Raw genomic sequence first — 24,516 nt, forward strand, 5'->3', positions numbered from 1 at the left:
TACAGCGCCCTCCTTTGGACTCTTCAAGCACAGGCATGCACAGGCTAAACATTCATATACCCATATACATAAAATAATAAACATGTTTTAAATGCTTTAAGTTCATGATCACTCTATTTAGCAAGTTTGAAGACAGCTTGGGCATATGCAACTCTCTCTCTCATTTTAATTGGGAAATAATGAGGTATTATAAACAGTGCTATTATGGGTTTTATTATAATTGCTATTTCTTTCCTTTAGACTTTCTCGTGCCTTTCCAGATGAATACCTATTATGTCGAATCACTGGCTTGCAAAGCCACTTCTCCCCTCTCAGCCTTTCAAACCCTAGGTGCGTGGCTGTTTTGGGAGGACACCTGTCTAACGCCCCTCCCTGTTCCCAGGACTGGAATAGAGACCTATTCCTCGTGAGGCTGCTGCTTTTCTTTGTCATTTGTCAGAATTTTATGTCAGAATGTATCTTTACCTAAAACTAATTGGCACACAAGTAGAAAGAGCTGTTCCTTTCATCTGAGAGAGGCGTCCAGCTAAATGGCTTGCCTGGTGAGAGCCATTTGGGGGAGATGATTGCCTGAGAATGTGTTTCAGCAGTTCCCTTGATTATAGGCCAGTGTAGTTTTCTACTTATTCCCTAGTCCATTTTGGCCATTTATACTTTTCTGAAAAAAAATTCATTTTATAATGTTTATATTTTCTAGAGAGGAATATATGTAAAAAGACCATATAATTTGTATCATCTACCATGCCCATGGTTTAAAACCATTCTCCTTGTATCTACATTTTTCTCTTGTTATTAATTATATTTTTAAAGATTATCTCTTTTTGTTGATTCTTTCAAAAGTACCCCCGTCTTCAATATACTTATGAGTTCTTCCAGTTTTCCATTGTTTCTTGTCTGTCTTGCTTTTTTTTTTTTTAATCATTATAATAAAATACCAGAGGCAGGCTAACTTAATAAAGAAAGGCTTATCAAGCTCGTTTTCCAGGAGGATACTGGGCATGGCACTGATATTACTCATGGTGAGGGCTTTCTAGTCACCTCCACATCTTGTAAAACCCAAAGCCAGAGAGGCTGAGGAGAGCCAGGCCCTGCAACATTGTCACACTGAGGACCAGACCATCATCATATGAACCTTTAAGCCACATCTACACTGTATCAACCACACTCCTGCAGAGTGCAAGTACTATTCAAGGTATCTTCAGATATATAAGGTTTTCAAGTGTCTACCACTAGCTCCTGTGAACTTGGAAAGTCCCCCAGCGCTTTCTCTTCTCAGCATTTCCTTCTCACACCATTGCTTTGGTTGTCTCAGCATCTCCAGCCTTAATACTTCTGATTTAGTCAGGGTTATGTAGAGGAACAGAACTGATATAGATATACACCAGTTTTTATGTGTGTACATATATATGTATGTATGTATGTATGTATGTATGTATGTGTGTGTGTGTTGAGATATATATGATACATGTATCGCATATAATAGGAAGAAATATATATATATATATATTTCTATATATATATATGATTTATTAGAATGGCTTACAGGCTGTATAGTTCAGAGAGTCCAACAATGGCTGTCTACTAGTCTGAGAATCCAGTTGTTGTTCAGTCCAGAAGGCTGTCTGTCTCAGCTGGTCTCCAGTATACGACAGAATCCCAAAAGAAGTAGGCTCTAATGCAGTGAAGGAATGGGCTGTCCAGCTAGAATGGAAGCAAGCAGAGAATGTCTCCACCATTAATGCCCTTTATATATAGGCTGACAGAAGAAGGTATGGTCCAGATGAAACATCGATTTTTCTGCTTCAAAACATCAGGATTAAAAGTAGGTCTTCCCACTTCTTATGACTTAATTAAATCCCTCCCAGGCGTACCCAGCCACTTGCATTTTAGTTAATCTCAGATGCAGTCAAGTTGACAGCCAAGAACATGCATCACAACTTCCTTTTCACAGTGCTTGCCAACTGACTTTTCAAGACAGAATTTCTACTCCCAACCCCTAATCTTTTAGGGTTTTGAGCACATCTGCTTTACTTTGAGAGAGAGCTGGCAATTTTATACTCTTCCCATCCAAGAATGAGGCCTTTCTCCACTCACTTGCATCATAAACCCTTGGTGGAATTTTGTGCCTTTTGAAAATTTGGCTTATAAAGTTTATTCCTGGATCTAAGGAGCTGGCTCAGTGGCTAAGAGTGCTTGCTGTGAAAGCACAAGGACCTGAGTTCAGATCCCCAGGACACATGTAAATGCTGCCTGTGTTTGTAAACCCAGCATTTGAATGGAGGAGGGGGCAGAGGCAGTAACTCCCGAGAACTCACTAGCTAGCCAGCTAGCTTCAGGCTTAGTGAGAGATTCCATCTTAAAGGAACAGGGAAGAGCAATAGTGGAAGATATCAATTGCTGGCGTCTACACACACTCAAACTACATACCCTATATGCATCACATGTGTGTGCATGCATGCATGCATGCGTGCATGCGTGTGCCACACCCCCACATACATCACTTATTAATAAAATAAATTCTAACAAATGTTACATTATAGTCACCATTGCAAAGGGAACAAGCCGTTTGCCTGTGGTCTTTCTAGCTTTCTGGTACTGAAGGTATAGAGCAGTGATGTCAGTGTGACTGTCTCCTGACATTGCTGCAAGCCAGCCTTCTGGTGAGATTACGAAGCTTGTGTGAGGGGGACCCTGTGTCCAGATTGATGCAGAAAAAGATCTGATCTATCTCCAGGCAGCCACCATATCCCCCTTTCTAAAGCCTTTTCACTAAAATCGTTCAGAACCACGCAGCTCCCTCTGCAGATAAGCTCCGAGTCCAGATGGCAAATGAAAAGTTAGAGCTGCCTAGTTTCAGCCAGGGACTGAACACAGTCATCTGTCAATAAATCGAAAGCTACATATCACAAAATGAGAGGTTCTCAAGAAAGTGCCCCATAGTGATTTGTCCAGGCGTTGACTGACAACTGGGGCCAGAACGGCTGTGGTGGCATTTCTGTGGTAGCTTCAATCCAAATTCCCCTGTTCTGGAATCTAGAAACAAACTGTGGAACACACTAGAATGTTACACAATGAGAATGACCGGGCTTACAATTCCCACCAGGGGAAAGACTCCCACGGTCCTAGTGTTCAGGATCCAAACGCACACACAAAGGATTCATGTGTTGAAGTGTGTGTGTGTTTCATAATCAAGGCTCATAACGTGCAGGAAGTGAGCACGGTGGTTATACTTGGGTCACAAGCTGTGACAGATAGAAAGATGATGGTCTGTGGGTCTGCTAATGTTCTCCTATCTCTTCATCGGGTGCCTTGCTAAAACAGCCCTAAGGAAACTCAGAAAGCCACACACAGCAACAGAAATATCTGGAAAACGCATCACTAGTGAATGTAAGTTCACTAGTGCGAACTTACTCAAATTACAGTGGTGCCTGTGGCAGACTGGAGAGAAGAGTAGGGTCTTGTTTACTGAGGATTCTCCACAAAGCAGACTCTAGGAGTGACCAGCTGCATCATCACAGCCTCTTTCTGGGACAGCCCAGAAGACATCAGGGAAGGGAAATCGTCATAGCGGGCAGGACTTCAGGCAGCGCACTAGGTTGTACGTTTTGTTTGGGAAGAGAAATGTCCAGATATGTGCTTGTTCACTGGCTCATGGGCTGTAGCCAATGGATTGTCTGGACAGTGAGGGATCTGAGAAGTGCATGATGGAAAATTAGTGAGAAAAAAACATCTGGGGAAGAAGTATGTGGTTAGATCTCTACAGAAAGGCAAAGGATGTTGTGGGAAGCCACATGTGCCATTGCAGAGTGGCACTGACTACTGCTGGCCACCATGCATAAGTTTGGACAAACAACCAATGTGTACATATGCAGTAAAGTTTTTTGCAAAGACACTGCCTGGCCCGGACATGATAATGAGGCTTTGAGAGTATAACCAATCAGATGTGAGACATGCAAATGAGGTATGATAATGAGGCTCTGTGAGGTACAGAGAGAGAGAGAGAGTAGCCAATCAGATGAGGAACATGCAAATGAGGCTTAGTGCATAACCAATCCGTGTGTGAGACACGCCTCTTCTAGGCCTATATAAGCAGCACCAGTTCTGGGCTTGGGGTCTCTTCACCTCTGCAATCAAGCTCTCCCAATAAATGTGTGCAGAAAGATCCTGTTGCAGTGTCGTTCTTGCTGGTCGAGTCCGGCGCGTGCAAGAGGATGTGACATGCCTGTGTACTATGTAGTGCTCATCAAAAGGTGACTTCAGCAGGGGAGGAGTCCAGTATTCCAGTAGACAGATGGCCCGTTCTGTGGACAGTCAGCCTCTTTCCCCAGCCATCCCTGTCATTGTCCAATGGGCCTATGAACAAGCGGCCATGCCGATAGAGATGGAAACTATACCTGGACTGGCAATATGGACTTCCACTCATTGAAGTGATCTGGTAACAGCTGCAGCTGAGTGCCAGATCTGCCACACCAGCAGTGACCGTCACTGGCCACCATTCCCTGAGTTGGCCAGCCAGCACCCTGGTGGCAGGTCACCTACATTGGACCGCTTCTTTCATAGAAAGGGTAGTGCTTAGTCCTTACCAAAGTAAGCATCTACTCTGGTAATGGATTTGCCTTTCCTGCATGTAATGCATCTCTCTATTCTCTCAATTCCTGCAGTGCCAGTGGCCTTCGCACCATTTACATCTTTTACCATTATACATTTTACCATTTATATTCTACTGCCTTAAGCTATGTATCTCCTGGACTGCCTGGTTCATACAAGATCTAAACCGAGATACAATGGTCTAGTGCCTAAGGCAACTCTGTCCAAGCCGTGACAGGTAGGAGAGGGCAGCAGAGCCTACTGGACTGTCCTCAATACGCCAGCAGAATGCTCGGCCCCCATTACCAGCACCTTTGTAGAACTGACGCCAAGCACGGCAGGCTCGGTGCTATCACAGCCTGGATTGGGAACAGCGAGGAGAGATCTAGGACTTTGTTGTCAAGAGATGGCCCTGCAACATAAATCTTGGCTTCTTCCTAATACCCGGTGATACACTGCAGGAGCAGAGTCCTGACTGGAACCCAAAACCTCTGGCCCAGCCCCCCGTAATTCTTGTCATATTTTCCAGTCACGATTCCACTCCTGCAAGGTATTGTAGGTCTTATGCACCTCAAGTTACCCACCTCCACTCCCTGAAGGTTTTGCAGGATGAAGGATAGAGAAAGATGCATGGTGGAGAATGAAGGCGGTGGGGATGGATTTAGAATTCAGGATAGAGGCAAGCAGTTAGGCGTCTGGAGTTGATGCCCCTTTCCAGCCTAACACATGTTGGAGGAGGAAAGCTTAGAACAGTTAGTTACTCTGCGTCTTCTCTCAACATAATCAAAGATATCGAGGAGGAGGGAGATGCAGTTTGTTAGAAGCACGTTGCCAGGCAACGTCGTGTTAAACTACATGTGAGGATGCTAGTCATGGGCAGGGAGAAGGAAGGGGTCCAAGCTCTTGCGCGACGACTGAATGAATGAATATAAGCAAGAGGTGGAAGGAAATCTCAGCATTCTTCAGCTACAGTGCTGCCCGGTGCAGTTCGGCGCAGGCGTCAGGTCCTTCCTTGGAAGGCGGGGCGGGACGCGTTCGGGGCGGGGACAGAGGCGAGGACTCCGGAGCCATCCAAACTTCCGGTGCCTGCGGCGCAGCAAGAAGCAGGCATTGCGATCGAGGTTGCACTGGCAGGGGCTGCAGGGAGCAGGCGCAGGTCAACGCAGCCATGGTGAAGATCAGTTTCCAGCCCGCGGTAGCGGGCATCAAGGCTGATAAAGCGGACAAAGCAGCGGCGTCTGGTCCGGCCTCGGCATCTGCCCCGGCCGCGGAGATCCTGCTGACGCCGGCGAGGGTGAGAGGCTCCGGGTCTCAGATGGGGGCGGGGCGGGGGTGGGGGGTCATCGAGGGACCTAGGCATTCCCCAGTGGCCGCCACGACCAGCGGTACCTCAGAGTCACGAGCGGAAGCGGGATGAGAGGTCTGAAAAGGCTGCTCCATCCGCATCTGGGAAAGGGTCTCAGGACCTTCCCCACAGCGGTAGTCGAAAGCAGAACTGGTCCTTAAGTGGGAACGCACACAGGGTCTTTTCCAAAAGTGGGGGCTTCTGGGCGCGAAGTTCCAAGATAAGGGAAGGTGGCGGACCCATGAAAGTTTGGGGAATGTTGGTGAAGGTTTGCGTCTGGTTCCAATCAAGGGGCAGGGGCCGGGAAGCCAGTCCCCGAGTGGGGGAGGGGAGGAGGGTTGAACGTAGTTTCCCCCAAAGCGGGGCCGGGAAGGGGGGAGGTGATGAGGCCTGATTGGTTGGGGAATTTGGTTGGGGAATCTCTGGTTAGTAACGAAAGGGAGGTGCCATTGTTTTGGTCCTCAAATGGGGTCTGTGGTGGGTGGAGGTTACTGTTGGAACTGGCAGACCTAAGTCAGTGATGAGCCTTCTCCCATTTCACACCTGCGGGCCCTACTTCTTAGCTCCTTCTCTGGCTTCCAGCTACGTTGTTACCATCTGCTGAGTGGGCTCCTTACTGCCCCAGTGCCCTAGACATCCCTATAGTCACTCAGTTGGCTTTGTGTGGACTGGCCTTGGTGTGCCCCGCCTTCCCCTGGCTGAGGGGATCCAGGTCATTTCCGCCATGGAAAACTATGCTATGTGGAGTGTGTCGGGGAGGACTCGTGGCAGTCACTGACTGGAAGGACTGGTGACGGAAAAGCGGACCCAGCCGAGTTTCATTTTGCTTCAGTAAGGGTGTTTTCATGGCCACTGTCACACGCCCCCCAGCGGTCCTGGGGCGCACCAAGCCGGGCCTTTCGATCCAGACCGAACCTAAAAAAGCCCCTTCCACTTCCTCCTCCCGGATCAAGTTTTGAAGCTCTGATTCTGCCTTTGCCTGGGCATATATGAGGAACTCGTGGGGAATGATCTGGAAGAGGGGGTCATGCAGTGGGCCAGTCTGAGCAGAAACGGTGATGCCAGGGACTCAGGCAGCTCTGTTCTAGTCACTACAGCACCGAGCAATTCAGACACCAACAAGAATTCATTGGCCAACCAGGTGGGGGGGGTTGAAGGGTGTCTGAAGCCTAGGTGGAGAGGGACACCCCATACTTGACTTTGTTTTGCAGTTTGAAAAGTTTGCCCTGGGGTTAAGTTTCCTTATTACTTCCAAGAAGGTCCCTCCTCTCTTCTTCTTAGTCTGGATATGGGGGCCCAGGAACTGATAAGTGGCAGATTGTCTGTTGGTACCCAGTGAAGATATAGAACTGGAACCCAGCTGCCTAAAGCCATGGGTCTAAGGGTGATCTAAGGAGCCGGAAGGACTAACTTGAACAACTCAGGAATATCATTATCGCCCCCTTAAGAAGGAAGTCCCAGCAGAGTCAACGTTGACAGGGCACACACTAGGGCAGCTGGCTGATGGATGGTGTCGGATAGGAGGGCTGAGCCCAAGGGTGAAGAAATTATAATTTTTCTCATTAGCCTTGGAAGACTTGGTTATATAAGTCTAGGCAATAATGTGACAGTATACAGATTAACACAAAACACATACTAATAACGAAGAAACCAGACAGAGACTATGAGCCTCAAAGGACCAGGCAATTGATTTTTGTGTAGTAGAAGAGATCAGAGGGGACGAGAGGTGCCCCAGAAACAAAAGAGGTTTTATTATGCAAGCAAAACTTCCCCAGCAACAGCCCTCTAAAGACCAATGTCTGTCTTCGTGGGCCAAGTGCTCAACCTTCAATCTCTTCTTCTGTTGAAAAGAGCTTTCCTTCATAGTTTGGGGGTGGGGGTGGCTGCTTGCCTGCATCCCTGAAATAGCTGTTTATATAATTTTTTTTAGTCCCCGTGAGGATACTTTTTCACCACTATTCACATCCCTACCCCTTCTCGGTAGCCATTTCTGAATAGGCAGAATGTTTGACGGTGGCTAGTTTTGTTCTCTGCCGCCAGTACAATGTGAGTGATAACCATCATCCAACTTCCTGCTTTTATCAGACTCTCAAAGCTAAGCAGCGCGTCCTGCCCTCCCCCAGCGTGAAATGGAAATATCAACTTTGTCTTGCCATGCGTGCTGTTAGTTATGGCCTAGGGCCTGCTGAGCCACCACCCTTATCACCATTGGGTAGTAAGGAGCTCAGGGAAGCACACTTGGCAGTCAGGAGGAGGGATTGAAATACCTACAGAACCGCTTGTTGGCTAACTCACACGACACAGCTTGCCTAAGGTCTGAGTTGGTGTGAAGGGGCCTTTGGTGGTGTGTGCTGGCTTTGCCTAGCCCAGCTGCAGTTAGGACCGTGTAAGACAGTTGACTTCTGCAAGTCTCTTCTTGCTCTACAATGCTGCCAGGCATATTTCCTCTTACCCAGTGCCTGGCTTGGCAGTAAGAGTGGGTAGAGACCCGTTATACAGCTAGTTCAAGACAGAACGTGAGCCATTGTCAGGGCACTGAGATACAAGCCAAGAAGCTAGCAGGATAGGCAATTTCATCAGAGGCCTGGGAGCTGTTTTATGCAAGGTCTCTTGGATTTAAAGGTTCTCTTTTAACTGGGAATGACCCTGGAGTCCCTCCTGGGTTTTCTGTCTGACTAACCTGTGATTCCCCAGAAGGACCACTCAAACAGATGACAGCATTGGGCTATTGCCAACCTGTGTCCTGGCCTGGTGTGTGTGTGTGTGTGTGTGTGTGTGTGTGTGTGTGTGTGTGTGTGGTGTGGTGTGGTGTGGGTAGGGGAAGGCTGCAGCTAACCAACCTTCTTCAGGGCCTGCCCCTAGTTCTGGGCAAATACTGAAATAAGATTTGTCCCCCAGACCTGAGACTGGAAGGAAGTTCCTAGGAAAACTGGGTAAGGGGTGGAGTTGGGGAGCCAGCTGGGCTTACAGTGACCCAACATCCCACGTGTTAGACGGTGATAATGAGGAACCTGCAGCCCCCCCCCCCATGGCCCCTGGTGGGAAGCTAGTCACCGAAGCCTGTGTTCAACACCTCTCCTACCCCTGCATCCCCCACCCCCAACCCCCACTGCAGCATGCAATCAAGTGGCTATCCCCCATTCTCATCCCTCTTCCCGTTAGCCGTCTGTACACACATACGCTCACACAGACAGGCCCCGGGGCTGGGGGTGGGGGCAAGGGCGTAAGAAGCAAACACATTAAATTCAGTAATCTCAGCTCTGTCATTTTCTCATTGACATTTGTCTTTGATTAATGGCCCTTGAGTATCCCCCTCCCTCAGCCCAAATACCTGTAGATCAGATTTCACTCGTGTGTGTGTGTGTGTGTGTGTGTGTGTGTGTGTGTGTGTGTCTGTGTCCATGTCCTCAGGTTCTTGGTAGGAGGACCTGCACGGAGAGGATCTGTCTCTTGTGGGCTAGGAGAGCTGGTTTTCCTGCCTAGGCTATAATGACCTTCAAAGAGGCAGCCTAGCCCCATCCATGTCTCACATTCTCTCTCTCTCTCTCTCTCTCTCACACACACACACACTCACTCACTATGGTTCCTTATCCTTTCTGTTTTCCCCTGGCTCCACTCTTCAAGGCAGTCAGAAGGCTGCCAATGAGGAGTTTCTCTTCCCAAGGAAAAATGTTTATGATTAAAAGCTCAGCCCCACAGCTGGGCTTTCCCCTCTGTCCTGGGAGGTTCCAATTCTCTCTCTCTTTCTGAGTGAGAGCTTCTCCCGGCCTTGTTTCTTTCTGCTTCAAATCCTTTCTGAGCCTGTGTTTTCTGGAGAAGCCTGGGCTGTCCAGGATGGAGGAGGAGAGAGAATTCTGGGTGCAGCCAAATGCAGTGATCTGCATAGCTACAACCTGTCCCCAGGATGCCTCAGGCTGGTGCCGGGAAGGTGGGAGGGATCACTAATGGGACACCCTTGGCTCATGTGTGGCACGAACTCAGGTGAGGTGATGTCATTGCTTTTTGGCCACTGTACACTGTCGTTCTGGGACAGAAAGCATTTGCCAGCCTTCCACCCCCAGCAAGGTCTTACTCAGTCTGTAGGTCTAACATACACACACACACAAACACACACGCGCGCACAGACACCCTTTGGCATCCTTGCCTATGTGAATTGCATCCTGCAGCCTAGGAAAGAAAAGATGCCAAGGATAGGAATGGGGTGGGGAGCACTTCAAAGTCTGCCTGTGTCTGTCTTTGTCCTTCCCTGCCTCCTACTGAGTAGCCTGTAATTGTAGCATAATCCGAGCTTTTTTTTTTTTTTTTTTTTCCTTTTTCTCTTTCTTTCTTTTTGGCATTGTTACTGAGGAACGGTAGCTAAAGAGCTGTCATCCTTTGGGCTGTATCTCAGCGAGCTGTGTTTCAGTTGGTGGTTTCCTATGCATTCTGTCCCTGGCTTTGCTAACTATCTCGTGCGCACCACTGAGAGCCCTAGGAAAACCTGAAGGCTGAGACCCAGGGCCCTTTCAGGTCCCCAGATGTCTGCCTTGCGTGCTTAACTTGAGTGTGCAGAGAGGCAGTTTGCTCAGAGGGCCTGTTGCCTTAGAAACAGTATGCACCATCCTCCCACTTTCTAAAGGGGGAAGTTCTCCCAATCCCTGGCTGTTGGTAACCATTCCATGGGGGAGGGGGAGCAATATTTCTCTGGTCTCCAGCAGGATGGTGAGTAGCCAGAGTGGAGGTTATCCCCTCAGGAAGGCAGACTAGCTATCCACCCACCTTCACTGCTGCCCCACAATCCTCAGACCCCAAAGGTCTCAGATTGCAAGAGGTCAGAGCCTGTGATGGCCCCCTAGTGGGAGACAGTAAGGAAAGGAAGGTAAGCTTTGGCTTTGACTATGTCTCACAGGCAAAAGCAGTGCTAGGGCCTCTGTCCTCAAGAGGGGACATCCTAGATTTCCTTGCCAACCTCACTTCCAGCCTTACTGCTCCATCCTGTGCTTCTGAGGGTTGGCTGGGTAGCAAGCCAGTAGAGCCCCCAGCTTTGTGCCTGGGGTTGTCAGTAGAGCCAGAGCCATGGTTAGCGTAGGGAAGATTTAGTTTTCCTTCTTCCCCTTTGAGGACTTTGATAATTTTAGACTAGATAAATTTTCCTGAAGTGAACTGACAGGAAACAGATCGACAGAAAAAAAAAAACAAAGTAAATTTTGTATACAAATCAATGCAGGAGCCATATACAAAATCTAAGACTTTAAGAAAAGGCCAGATAGCTGAATATACATTGTATAATGAACTGTAGAAGAAACGGGGGCTTGAGGCTGCTGTCGAGGGGGCCATGCTGGTTGTGGAGTGCTGATAATGCACAGGGCAAGATTAACATCTTCAGAGAGTGTTTCCCAGCTAATGATTACCTGTGGGGAGACTACTGGGGCAAGCTGTGTGTCTGTGTCTGAGGGACAGGACCTCTGGGCACTCCTCGGTTACAGATGGACGCCAGTTCCTTTCACACACACACAAAAAACCAGCTTTTAGAAGGAGCTCAGATCTGCAGAAGCCTGCACTTTCTCTATAACTAACAGGGAACCCATCAAAGAAATATATTTAGCGTGGGCTATTTTGATCTCCCTAATTATTCAACTACTCAGTGTGTACAGTTACCACCCCAGCTGGGTAAAGTGAGGAGATTCCCCAGTCAAGGGTCCTGGCCAGAGCTATGCATGACCTCTTTTCTGCACCTGGGGTCATTGCAGTCTCGACTCTTGCTTGCCATGTCCTTGTGGGCCTTTCCCACCACCCTTCGAGAAGCCTCTGTGCCCGGCACAGAGCTCCCCAGGCTAGCAGAAATTGGCCGCTGGTGCAAGACTGGAAGGCCTCAGCTTGGCCGTGATTTTTATGTGTCTAGCAGGCTCTGACTTGCAGTTTGCTTGGGCTCCCTCCCCCAATCCTGTTTCATTTCCTCAGTGGCTCTTCCAAGCTAGCTTTTCTGGTTTTCCAGAAGCACAAGAGCAAAAGAACAGCCACCGTGCAGCCTCAACAGCTGGCCACAGGGATGGCCCTAAAGGGAAGGCCCGCCCCACAGATCTGCTATTTTTACCCCATACTTTGTCCTCTACAAAGAGCTTTTAGGTTCATTGTCTCTTTTAATCCCTGGAGGCTGGTCACCTCAGATAACCTCAGGATGAATGTTCTGTTGTGGGGGGCTGTGGCCCATCTCTACTCTAGAGCCAGTGGCTTCACCAACCCCTAGAAACAGTGTGGCTTGTTCATGGAGGGAGCCTGGACATTGATGTCACCACACAGGACCTATTGCAGGGTGTAGTTGCAAAGCCACTGCAGTCCCCTGCCCCTCTGGCTAACAGCTGTCCTTGACCAGTTGTCTGAAGGCCAGACCTAGGAGAGAGGTACAAAGTGGCCAAGGTTTGATCTTGTGTATGTGTGTGTGTGTGTGGGGGGGGTCTCCACTACAGATATGGGAACCCAAGGCATTTTCTGTCCTTTTCCTAGAGGTTGGGTTGGAGAGTGAGTGCCAAACACTGGGAAATCAGACTCTCTTATAGGGTTCACCCCTACTCCCAAAGCCCAACGACCCCTTTGCTGTGCTGAGATAAAGATAAAGATTTGTCTTTGGGTAACTAGACAGAGCTCCCAACGTCTCTAGAATGAAAGAGAGAGAAGTAAGATCAGTGTCTGGCTGGAAGTGGAGGAGGGGTCAGTCACCTGCTTATTTAAGGCCTGTGGAGAAATTTCATTCCCCAATATGCTTCATCTTCTCAAGGCTGGGGAGTTCTGTGGATATTGACATTTGACCTCTCTTGGCCATGTCTGAACAGTATAGAACAGGGGAAGTGGTGGGCACTAGAGCAGAGGAAGGAACAGGCCTGGGGACATCTGTAGCATCAGCAAGAATAGATAAGGGCCATCCTGGGCTATGGTGAGAGAAAGGAGGTCATGCAGAGAGATAGTCAAGAGGTGGCCCTCAAGTCAAGTTCCAGGCAAAGTCCGCACACACCATCCACCCACCCACCCAGACCTGCGTGGCCTGACCCCACAGAGGAACAGTTGAGCACAGTAGACTGCAGGCCCAGGGCTACTTGGTTAGAGATAAGCATCAGGCCCACATCCTCTGGGCCTCCCAGAGCCCCTGCCTCCCACAGTCAGTGACCAGCTTGGTCGAGCACAGCAACTTCCACACCCATCTGTGTTTGGCTAATTTCCCTTGTCAGCCTGATTAGATTGAGACACACTTGGGAGTGTTAATAAAGCATATCTTTGCATGTGTTTGTGAAGGTTTTCCCAGAGACGGAAAGCGGGGGGGGGGGGGGGGGATCTACCCTGAATGTGGGCTGCACTGTCCTTTGGGCTGATGTCCCAGACTGAATAAAAAGGAGAGCGGAGGACGCTGGCTGAGTGCCAGCATCCATCAGCCTGCCACTTGATCTCCCCCTGTGAACATGTGCTGTGTAAGTCCACACCCGGGTGGACTGTGAGCTAAAACAAACCCTTCCTCCAGCTTACCAGGGGTCACAGCAATGAGAAATGTAACTAATACACACACCCATCACCCGAGTCCTCATCCTGGTCCATCCTGTGCCTCCAGCTGAAGGGTTAGGTCATGCCATTCTCTAGCTGTGCTCGTCCTTGGCTTCCTTTTGCCTATGACAGTGGCACCTCCCTACCAGATGCATCCTGGTTCCCATGAACTCCTTGGTCTAATGCCATCACTCAGACCATCCCATATGCCCTGTTTTATGTTTGAATGACTAGAGTAGTGGTTCTCAACCTTCCTAATGCTGTGACCCTTTGAGTCAGTTCCTCAAGTCGTGGTGACCCCAACCATAAAATTACTCTTGTTGCTACTTTGTAATTATAATTTCACTACTGCTATGATTTATGATGTATAAATATTTTGGGAGATAGGGGTTTGCCCAAGGAATCGAGAGCCACAGCTGGAGAACTGCTAAAGAGGGTGGTCAGGCTCGTCCAAGAACAGGATCTAAATTCGGGCTGATTGTTTGGAGCTTCCAGGCAAATCTCTATTTCTCTCTAACAGAAACTTGGGCAAGACAATCTGTATTGTCCTTCTGGCCCCCCAAGGCCATCCCCAGGGGATAAATTTACTTAGAGGAGGAGGAATTCAGAAGAGTGGTCCCCTCTGAGGCATCTCATTGACCATAGTGCTTCTGTCCACAGGAGGAACGCCCCCCTCGCCACCGCTCCCGGAAAGGAGGCTCCGTGGGCGGCGTGTGCTACCTGTCCATGGGCATGGTTGTATTGCTCATGGGCCTTGTGTTTGCCTCGGTCTACATCTACAGGTACTTCTTCCTTGCTCAGGTGAGGAGCCAGGCAGATGGGTGGGGAAGGGGTGGCTCCGAGACAAGGGGAGAGGAGGTCTGCTGAGGGTGTGGAAGCAGTGGGGAGCCAGAGCCTGAGGCCCCAGTGAAGAGAGACAGTAAGAATTCCCTAACCCAGGCACGCGCAGAGAACAGCCCTCCTTCCTTCCCAGTGTCCCCTTGCCTGAGCTCAGGCTACCTCGGCCACAGCACTTACTCTGGAGAGCCAAGCAAGGATCCAGGTGACTGCAGCCAGGCACCCCCATCCCTATCCTACCAGTGACAGTGTCACTCTGAAGCATCGTCACCAGGAGCTCTTAGGTCTAATAGAGAAGTTGGGAGTTTACGATTCTCTCTGGGGCTCAGACTTCAAAGATGGCCTAACTATTCCTGGCATGGACATTTGGGTTTGAGCCCTGGGCAGGTTACACTTGGTTTGCTATGACCTGCTTCCGGGAATGGTAGGTCTACAAAGCAGCTCATTTGTCTCCCCTAACATACACCCGCTAGAGAGCTAGACCTAAAGCTGGACTGCCCAGAGCTGGGAAAAGGGAGGGTCACCATACTTGAATACTGAACTCGGTTAAGTAACTAGTTTGAGAGATTAACCATGACTGTATCTACAGGGAATCTCAGAGTGACTAAAGGCTAGAGTTTCCAGTCATTGTGGACCCAACTGACCCCCACGTCTCTTAAACATTTAACGTCACCCAGTTTTTTCCACAGTAGAAATTACCTGAGAGATTGTGCTCTGTGGGGCTTTCCCCTGCAGACCTCAGCTCCCACGTTTCTCTCACCTTAGGAACTTCCTGGAAAACATGGTTGCTACACCTTCCAGGCTAGCCCTTTGCCAGGCATCTCCACCCTCTGGTGTAGGACCCTTACCTAGCCTTCTCCTGCACCCACGCTGTTCTGTCTCCTCTCCTCCCAGACCCTAACTGTGCTTTCATGGGGTTCTCCACCCTTCCCAGGCAGTGTGGGTGTTCCCAGACTATCCCTGGGTCAGTGTGAGTAGTCAGGTCTGCAGTTGGCCTGACAGTCACATCCAGTCTGCCCCGGCATCTAGTCTACCTCGGGCTTCCTCAAGCCCTCAAGGCCCCACTGTGGCCAGAATGTTTCATTATCCCAGCAGAATTTCTTCTCAGAATAAGAAGAGGGAGTTCCATCTGTTACATGTCCCGTAGTCCTTGCGAGCCTCTGGGTCCCTGGGGAAGACCCAGTGGGCACAGTGGTGGCCCCGTCCGTCAGCATCTTGTTTCCCTGGATGACGGGCAAAGAAGCTGTCCACTGGATGGGGGCAGTGCATGGTGTTGTGTGGGGCCCTCCATGCCAGGAGTAGTGTGAGATTTACCCATGGGAGGAGAATGGAGATGGCTCTTTGCCTTCTGAACTTATTATTTTCTGTCTTTTTTTTTTTTTTTTTTTTTTTTTTTTGAGACAGGATTTTTTTCCTGTGTAGTCCTGGATGTCCTTAAACTAGCTCTTTACCAGGCTGGCCTCAAACTCAGAGATCCGTCTACCTGTACCTCCTAAGTGCTAGGATTAAAAGCATGCGCTATCACCTCCTGGCTCCCACCTTATCTTTTACCCATGTGTCTGCAGGTGACCACCCCTGGTGGTGTCCCACAGGCCCAGCCTGTCCATCCTTTGGCTTGTCCCTCCTGCCTACTCAAGTGTCCTATAGGGTCTGCCATTCTCTCCATCCATAGGACTAGTGGTCGTCTTCTTATTTGCCTAGACATTTCACAGAAGATTTTGAGGCCAGGGGACCTTAGAAGTCATTATGCTTTACAGATAGGAAAACTGAGGCTCAGAGAGGCCTTCCACCTAGGAACCTGTTTATCCTGTCCTCCATTTGTGAGGCTGAAGTTCCGTTTCCAAGACCCAGCCTACCTCCTCACTAGCAGCTCTGGGCTCTGCTCTACCTTCCTTTCTGTTCTCCATCTCTGAGAAAGTCTTACACCCACCCTTCTCCCTTCGTAGGTCTGAAGTAGGCAGAGAGCCATGTGGCCATGTATGTCACTACCCTGTGTGACCATCTGTCTCTCCCCTCACCTTGTGCAGCTGGCCCGAGATAACTTCTTCCACTGTGGTGTGCTCTACGAAGACTCCCTGTCCTCCCAGATCCGGACTCGCCTGGAGCTGGAAGAGGATGTGAAGATCTATCTTGAGGAGAACTATGAACGTATTAATGTCCCTGTGCCCCAGTTTGGTGGTGGGGACCCTGCAGACATCATCCATGACTTCCAGCGGGTGAGGCTGACTTGGAGTGTCCAGATGGCCGGCTGGGATCTGGGGCAGGGCAGTAGAGAATGTTCTGGGGACCCAGAGCAAAGAGCATGAACACAAAGAATCCCTGGGTTGTGTGTAAACTGTGCAGCAGGTATCTTTGGTCACCTTGACTGGCCTTCAGATACTGCTTTTATTCTGAAGGCAGCACTGTTTGTTACTGTCAAGGATAGAGTGGGATAAGGGTGGACTACTTTGCCCTAGGCTGTCTGACGTTACAGGTGTTGGCTGTCCCCGTGAGGCCAAGGGTCCTGTGTCTGCCCTCATTTGTACACCCTCCATCAGAGCATGCAATTGAGTGGGTGTCTTGTTTGTGTGACACCACCCAGACTGAAGTTGGGCTCCCTGCCAGCACTCCGGAAGGTTCCACCTTGGTTATTTTTTTGGTTTTTTTTCTCCAGTCAATTCCTTCCTTCCCCCATGAGGTCACCACTCTCATCTCTGACTGCTTTAGGATCAGTGAGACATAGGTCCTAGCCTTCTTTCCTAGGCAGTCGCCCTCCACAGCCTGTGTCTGTGTTAGGATGCTAACCTTGGGTATTCTGCAGCAGTGGCCCCTGGGGTATAGCATTCCTCCCTGAGGAGGCCACACTTGATGCGAGGGAACTTGCTGGGAGGTAGCGGGTGGCCAGGAACATTGCCCCTGTGTCCCATAAAGGTCATTTCTCCCCTAGGATAGCTACACCTCACCATTTTGATGAAATTCATAGCGGGGGTATGATCATGTACCCTTACTCTTACCTACCTCTGCAGACCCCAGAAAGATCACCCGTAGCAATGGAGGCAACCAGTGTGCTCTCACCTGTTCAGTGGTACCTCCACCAACCTGGGGAGGGACAGGAGGGGGTGCTCATAGCCAAATGTCCAGAAACTTGGGGGACGCTACTTCTGAGGTCCCAGACTCCATTGATGGTATGGTGGGAATAGGGCCTCTGTTGGCTGAAAGCCTTCCACAGAGATTGACGGCTATCCCCTCCCCTCAGGGTCTCACTGCCTACCACGACATCTCCCTAGACAAGTGCTACGTCATCGAGCTCAACACCACCATCGTGCTACCCCCACGAAACTTCTGGGAGCTCCTCATGAACGTGAAGGTGGGCAGCGTCTTGTCCCTACCTGTCCCCGCCTCTGAGGAGGCTAAGCCGGAAGAGGGAGTCTGGGACATTATCCCTGTCCCCAGGGGATTACTTCTCCCCCATTCTCTACGAACATCCCCAGAATCACCTCTCCTTTCCCTCTCCCCAACTCCCAGAATGCCAAGTGATGCTTCCTTAGCACGCAGGTTCACGCTTGGGGTCAGTAGTGAGGGGAGGGGGTGCAGGACCTATCACCAGGAGCACTCACCGGGAGCACATCCCTTTAGGTTGGAGGCCAGACATGCACATATGCCAAAGCTTGGCACAGTTGTAGGACAGGCTCCGGCCTCGAGTATCAGAGGCCCTCTGGGAGTGAGAAGGTGGTGTGTCGAGGAGCTAGTCATTTCAGAGAGAGAGAGAGCAGGGATGTGTGGCAGTGGGAGGGCCATGGTGCTGACCCCATGTTTTGAACCTCCCCTCCCCCACTTTGCAGAGAGGGACCTACCTCCCACAGACGTACATCATCCAGGAGGAGATGGTGGTGACAGAGCATGTCCGCGACAAGGAGGCTCTGGGTTCCTTCATCTACCACCTGTGCAACGGGAAGGACACCTACCGGCTGCGGCGCCGGTCTACCCGGAGGCGTGAGTGACAGACCCCAGCCAGCCTTTGACAGTATCTGGCCTGACCTCAGCAGCAGCTAATAACCTGACTATAGTGAATGTCGACCAAGAACTAAGACCTGCCAGGCATTGCCTTACTTAGTGTTGTCATCACTATCGTCATATGTATTTCTGTGCGATTTAAGGGAAACTGAGGCACAGAGAGGCTAAAGTAGCATCCTGAAGGTTTTATTGTAGGGACATGACAGGCACAGTATGAGACTGACCTAGGCGCTCCCTCTACCTAATAATGCTATTTCTGGGTGCCACCTCCTGGGTCTACCTCACTTGCCTCGCTGGGTCCCTTTTTTCCTCTCAGGCGGAGGCTGGAGACATGCCTGACCAGGACTTTTCTTTTCTTTTTCCCCAGGGATCAACAAACGTGGGGGCAAGAACTGCAACGCCATCCGCCACTTCGAGAATACATTTGTGGTGGAGACGCTCATCTGTGGGGTGGTGTGAGGCCTTCCCTCCAGGCTCACCCCTGCCCTGTTCTTTCTCCTTCTGGCCTCTCTCTGGCCCTCCTCCTCCCTTTGCTTAGCTTGTACCTTGGGCACTTTTCCATAGATGTGACATGTCTCACCTATCCTTCCCAGACCGCCCTCCTCCCTGTACCAGGGCTGTGATCTCTCGGGGCCTCTGCCTCTGCTGATCTTTCAGGTGGGAGGTGGGAGGGGACAGTCGCCCAAGATGGTTTCTCTAACTCATTATTTTAAGTCATCTCCCCAGTGGCTGGGCCAAGGGGAAGGACTAAAGGGAGGGGCTGGACATATGGAAGCCTGGGGCAGGGGCAGGGGCGTGGTGGGATTTGGCATGAGGCTCACAAACAGCCCCCACACTTGGGGAAGCCCTGAAAGACTTTTTTCCTTGCATAGCACACTTCCCCTGTCCTCCTGGTTCTTAGGCCTGGGTGTGGACTAAGGATAGGGAAATGTGTCCTGGGTTGGACCCATCAGAGCACAAGAGAAGGTGGCTATCCTGGGGTCTTCCCAGGACTCCTGTCAGTGCCTTCAGCCCACCAGCAGGAGCCTGGAGTTAGAGGGTGGGATGAGTCTGCCAAGCACAATTGTCCTCTGAGTGGAACCAAAGAAATGAAGAGCCGGGCCGCCCTGGCCTGGCGCCTGGGAACACAGGGGCAGGTGGGTATAGAAGTCACCGGCTGTGAGCTGCAGGCCCTGGGCAGTGGATAGAACCCATGCCTTCCTACACATCTGGGCTACTGTGAATGATGGAAGCGGGAGGGAGAGCCACCTGGTACTTTCGTCCCTGCCTCCTCTTCCGTTCTGGATCTTTCCCCTCTGTCCAGGGGCGTGTGATGTTTTTTCCTGCATGTTTTTACTGATGTTCGTGCTGGCTGCCCTCAGCCCTGAGTCTGGGAGAGGCTTTGGTGCCTCGGGTCAGACTTGGGTGCTCCATGGTAGTGGAGCCCTTAAATGCTTTGTATATTTTCTCTATTAGATCTCTTTTCAGAAGTGTCTGTAGAAAATTAAAAAAAAACAACAAAAAAAACCCAAAACCTCTTCTGACTTTGGCCCTGGTGTTGTGGCTAAATAGTGGCATCTTGGGGTGGGGTGGGGGGGATGTGCTCTGAGGACAAAGTGGTGGGGGTGGTGGGCAGGGAGAAGCTAACACACGGCCTTCCCTGGGTCACCAAGGGAGTGTGGGGTGTCCCCTCCATTGTCTTCTCTGATCCCCTGGACTGAGCCAATTAGTGTTCCCATTCTGTCTCCGGAAGAACCCACAGAGCTTTAGGAAACTGCCCAAGGTCAAGCTGCTTTTAAGTTCGGGTAAAGCACCCTGCAGCATGCTTTGTGACAGATGACATCATTATTGCCTGCCCTTAGGCACAAGGACAGTATCATATTCGATACTCTGTCTAGGCAATTAGTAATTGTTCTTGGTGGATCTGAAATAGTCACAGGGTCATGTTCTCCAAGGAAGGAGGCTGGGGCCTTAGTTAAGTGGACACAGGAGGTAGAAGTCGGTCGTGCCCTGAGATTGAGGGTGGGTGGAGTCCCACCCACACACACACCCACCCCTGGTGCTGTGCACAGTGTAGGACAGGCCCCAGCCTCGGTAGCAAAGGGCCTCTGGGAGCAAGAGCCACAAGAGGTTCAGATTCATGCAGGCACCTTATCTGCACCCAGAACCTCATGCAAGATTTGCTTTGCTTACATTCTTTATGTAATGCAGTCTGCTAAAGTGCTTGCCAGGTTTGCTCTTGAACTTGACCCATTCAGTTCTTGGAAGAAAGTAAACACAGGAAAAGGCAGATAAATCCTGCAAGTGTCGAAGAGCCACCCTTCACATCAGAGCATGACGAGCGGCAGACGTTCAGGAGTCTGCAGTGGCAAAGGACAAGATCAGTGGGGCGCAGTGGGGAACCCAGAGTTGACTTAAATTACGGAAAAGTTTAATACACAGATTAACATGGCATTTCAAGTTAGTGGGGACATTGGGTTATTTTTAATGAAACAACTGATGAGCCATTTTGACCAAACAAACCTGAATCCAACCTCCTAGGATAAAATTGATTCTGAATACATACAATAATTGCCAGTGTTTGAAAAGAAAACAATTAAAAGTGATACAAGTACCACCACCCCCAGTTAGAATTAATGATTCATATATTAAAAAGTCTATCACAGCTTATAAACAGCAATCTCGGGGAACATAATGATCAAGCAGAATGTAAAAGGGTTATTTTCCTTAATATTCAAAGTTTGTTTGTTTTTCTCAAATACCCAATAGGGGTTTAGCAAAGAGTCTGAGCAGGCAATTTACAGGTTCAGACGTTTAACTACGCCTGTGAAGAACAGGGGATGGGTCAGAACGAGGGAGGACATTTTTACCCTTCAGGTCAGGGTTGGCGTTTTCATTTAGGGTGGCCGTGTGTATTGTGAAGCGTTTGTTACATACAGAATACCTGACGTTCCTGAGTGGCTACCAATAAGAAAATGAAACTTACTGCGTGTTATGCATTTGGAAGCCCACCAGACTTACCCCTAAACGATTAGCATGCTAATGGTTAAGCAGAGTATGGTGGCTCAGGCCTCTAATTCCAGCACTGGGGAGGTGGAGGCAGCAGGATCTCCTCAAGTTCGAGACCAGCCTGGTCTACATAGTGAGTTCCAAGACAGCCAGGGCTATGTAGAGAGATGGAGTCTCAAAAAAATGAACATGCTAATGCTAATAAGTAATTTTTCTTCAGATGTCCACAACCCAGAATGTTGAGTGACCTTTACATAACATCAGAATGTGTAAGTCTCCTTTATCTTCAGGTGTGTGTGAGGGTGGGTGGGTGTGTGTGTGTCCAGAGGAGGGCATCAATGCCCTAGAGCTGGAGTCAGACATGGCTGTGAGGTGTCTACCATGAGTGCCCACGTTCAAGCTCATGTCCTCTATAAGAGCAAATACACACCCAGCAAGCCATCTCTCAAGCCCAACTAAGTAATGCATCGAAAGTGCTTTGAGGCTTAACTTGCAGAAAATCAATTAGGTTTACATAAATAAATGCAGGGCTTAGCCTCTAGTCAAGTAGTCAAGGCTACTAGCCTTGTTCCGACCACAGATGAGGAAGACAGTGACAGACCCCACTGAGTCTTACCCCATTGCAGTTCTGCACACTGCTCCCCCTTTCCTCTTATGGGAATCCCTGGACCCCAGCTCTGCAAGATGGTGCTCTGAGGACTGCGCTTCATTTAATGTCCTTCCTGTTGATGTTGGTATGATAGATTATCATAGATTTAGGCTTTGGAGAACAAGCTGACAGAGCTGAGTCTGGTGATGTATGTGGCTTGCCAGGTCAGCTAGTGGGCTGAAGAACTACGTCCCTGTGCAGTAATCGCTTGCTCATGCTTTGTGTTCCGCTGTGGAAACTTGGCTGGGGCTGGACATCCAAGATGGATCCAGCCTCCATGGGCTTCAGGCCCCTGATCATTATTACTCTGCCCTAGCACCCTGGTAGCTCCTCAGTTGAGCTATGAGAGAATGGAAGCAGAAGCCACCAGTCTTTAAGGGCTGGGGTCAGGAGTTCCAGCCTATGACTTGATAGCGTTTTTTGTGAAAAAAGGCAAGTCATAAAACCTGCTCAGGTTCAAGGGGAGTGGAAGTGGTTCTCTTCCAGAGGCAAGGAAGGTATCCAGGCCAAGAGCCAGAGAGGCAAGAAATTGTGGCATTCTATTAGAGTCCCTTATCATCTCAGCCCCTGTCCTCCATGCTACCAACATCTTAGGACCCTGTGGGGGTTATTCAAGATGTGAACTAATACAAAGACACATGTACTAGATAGTCTTATGTCAACTTGACACAAGCTAAGGTCATCTGAGAGAAGAAAACCTTAATAAGAAGATGCTGCCATGAGATCAGACTGTGGGCCAGCCTATAGAGCATTTTCTTCTTAGTGATTGATGGGAGGAGGACCCAGTCCATTTTGCCTGGTGGTCCTGGGTTCTGTAAGAAAGCAGGCTGAGCAAGCTATGGGAAGGAAGCAAGCCAGTTAAGCAGCATCCCTCCATGACCTCTGCATCAGCTCCTGCCTAAAGGGTCCTGCGCTGTGTGAGTTCCTGTCCTGATTTCCTTTGGTGATGAACAGTGATAGGAAGTGTAAGCCAAATAAATCCTTTCCTCTCCGAGTTGCTTTGGTCATGGTGCTTCATCACAGCAATGGAGACCCCAAGACAGCACACTTAATCCAAAGTCAGTCTTGAAAACACATCAACTTCCCACATATAAAAATAACTTTTATAGAAACTTACCAGTTCTGGTAATCCCTTTTCTTGAATTTCTTCATGAATGAACCACTTATCTAAGAGCCTTTACTACAGTTTTTGTTTGAATTTATGCAAATAGCCACAAAATACCGTCGGTGTTTTTCCTCTGACTCAGTTGTGCCCTCGATACTATATTTCTCAGACTCAACTATATTGATGGATGTAGTCTTCAATTCGTAATTACCGCTCTACAGTTTGTTATATTCAGTCTACTGTATGAATATAAAACTTAAACTTTAACAATGACTTTTGGGCCTCATTCTGAATTTTTACTACTAGAGTGCCTTCATAAATATTTTTTTAAACATTTCACTTTTATTATTAGAAATGTTCATGTGTTTACCCCTTCTTAGAAATGGGAACAAAACACCCATGGAAGGAGTTACAGAGACAAAGTTTGGAGCTGTGTCAGAAGGATGGACCATGTAGAGACTGCCATATCCAGGGTTCCATCCCATAATCAGCTTCCAAACGCTGACACCATTGCATATACTAGCAAGATTTTGCTGAAAGGACCCAAATATAACTGTCTCTTGTGAGACTAGGCCGGGGCCTAGCAAACACATAAGTAGATGCTCACAGTCAGCTATTGGATGGATCACAGGGCCCCCAATGGAGGAGCTAGAGAAAGTACCCAAGGAGCTAAAGGGATCTTCAACCCTATAGGTGGAACAACATTATGAACTAACCAGTACCCTGGAGCTCTTGTCTCTAGCTGCATATGTATTAAAAGATGGCCTAGTCAGCCATCACTGGAAAGAGAGGCCCATTGGACTTGTAAACTTTATATGCCCCAGTACAGGGGAATGCCAGGGCCAAAATGTGGGAGTGGGTGGGTAGGGGAGTGGGTGGGAGGGTATGGGGGACTTTTGGGATAGCATTAGAAATGTAAATGAGGAAAATACCTAATAGTATAAAAAAAAAGAAATATTCATGTGTGTGTGTGTGCATGTGTGTTTGCTTGCATGTGTACGTATGTGTGTTTATACATATGAGTGCATGTGCCCAAAGCCTCCAGAAGAAGTTAGCTGGAGTTAAAAGCAATGTGAGCCTCCCAAAATGGGTGCCACGAACTGAGCTCAGGTCCTCTAGAAAAGTAGTTGGTGCTTCCATGAGCCACCTCACCAGCTTCCTAGTGAACACTTTGATGGGACCTCTGGTGTGTCTGGTCAGGGCTTCTCCCTTACACACAGTGAGAGGTGGAGTCTGGCTCACACAGTGAGGACATCCTCATCTCACACAGATTCCGACCAGGTTCTTGTTTGTAGGAGTCAGCCAACGTGCGTTCTCAGCTGCTCTGCCGAGACATGTCACTCAGTTGCTGTCCTTGCCCAGGCTGAATGCTGACAATCCTTGATATATTTTGCCAAGGCCTTGAGAGCAAAAGAGTTCTTTCATGATGAGTTTAAGTTCATCTCCCTAAAGACCAGGAGAGAGTTTGGGGTGACTACTACACCTCAAATTCCCTTTCCCATA

General features: G+C 49.3%; 1 protein-coding gene across 1 annotated transcript; it reads left to right on the plus strand.

Annotated features, from left to right (window-relative positions):
• The first annotated feature begins 5,601 nt into the window (after positions 1-5,601).
• On the plus strand, positions 5,602-19,790 carry Itm2c (integral membrane protein 2C). Its single transcript, NM_022417.3, has 6 exons — positions 5,602-5,881; positions 14,102-14,242; positions 16,306-16,494; positions 17,514-17,624; positions 18,100-18,250; positions 18,639-19,790. The coding sequence occupies exons 1-6, from the start codon at positions 5,756-5,758 to the stop codon at positions 18,728-18,730; spliced, it is 810 nt and encodes a 269-aa protein (NP_071862.2). The 5' UTR covers positions 5,602-5,755; the 3' UTR covers positions 18,731-19,790.
• Positions 19,791-24,516: the final 4,726 nt, after the last annotated feature.

This window comes from Mus musculus, chromosome 1 (genome assembly GCF_000001635.26).
Source record: "Mus musculus strain C57BL/6J chromosome 1, GRCm38.p6 C57BL/6J".
NCBI lineage: Eukaryota > Metazoa > Chordata > Mammalia > Rodentia > Muridae > Mus > Mus musculus.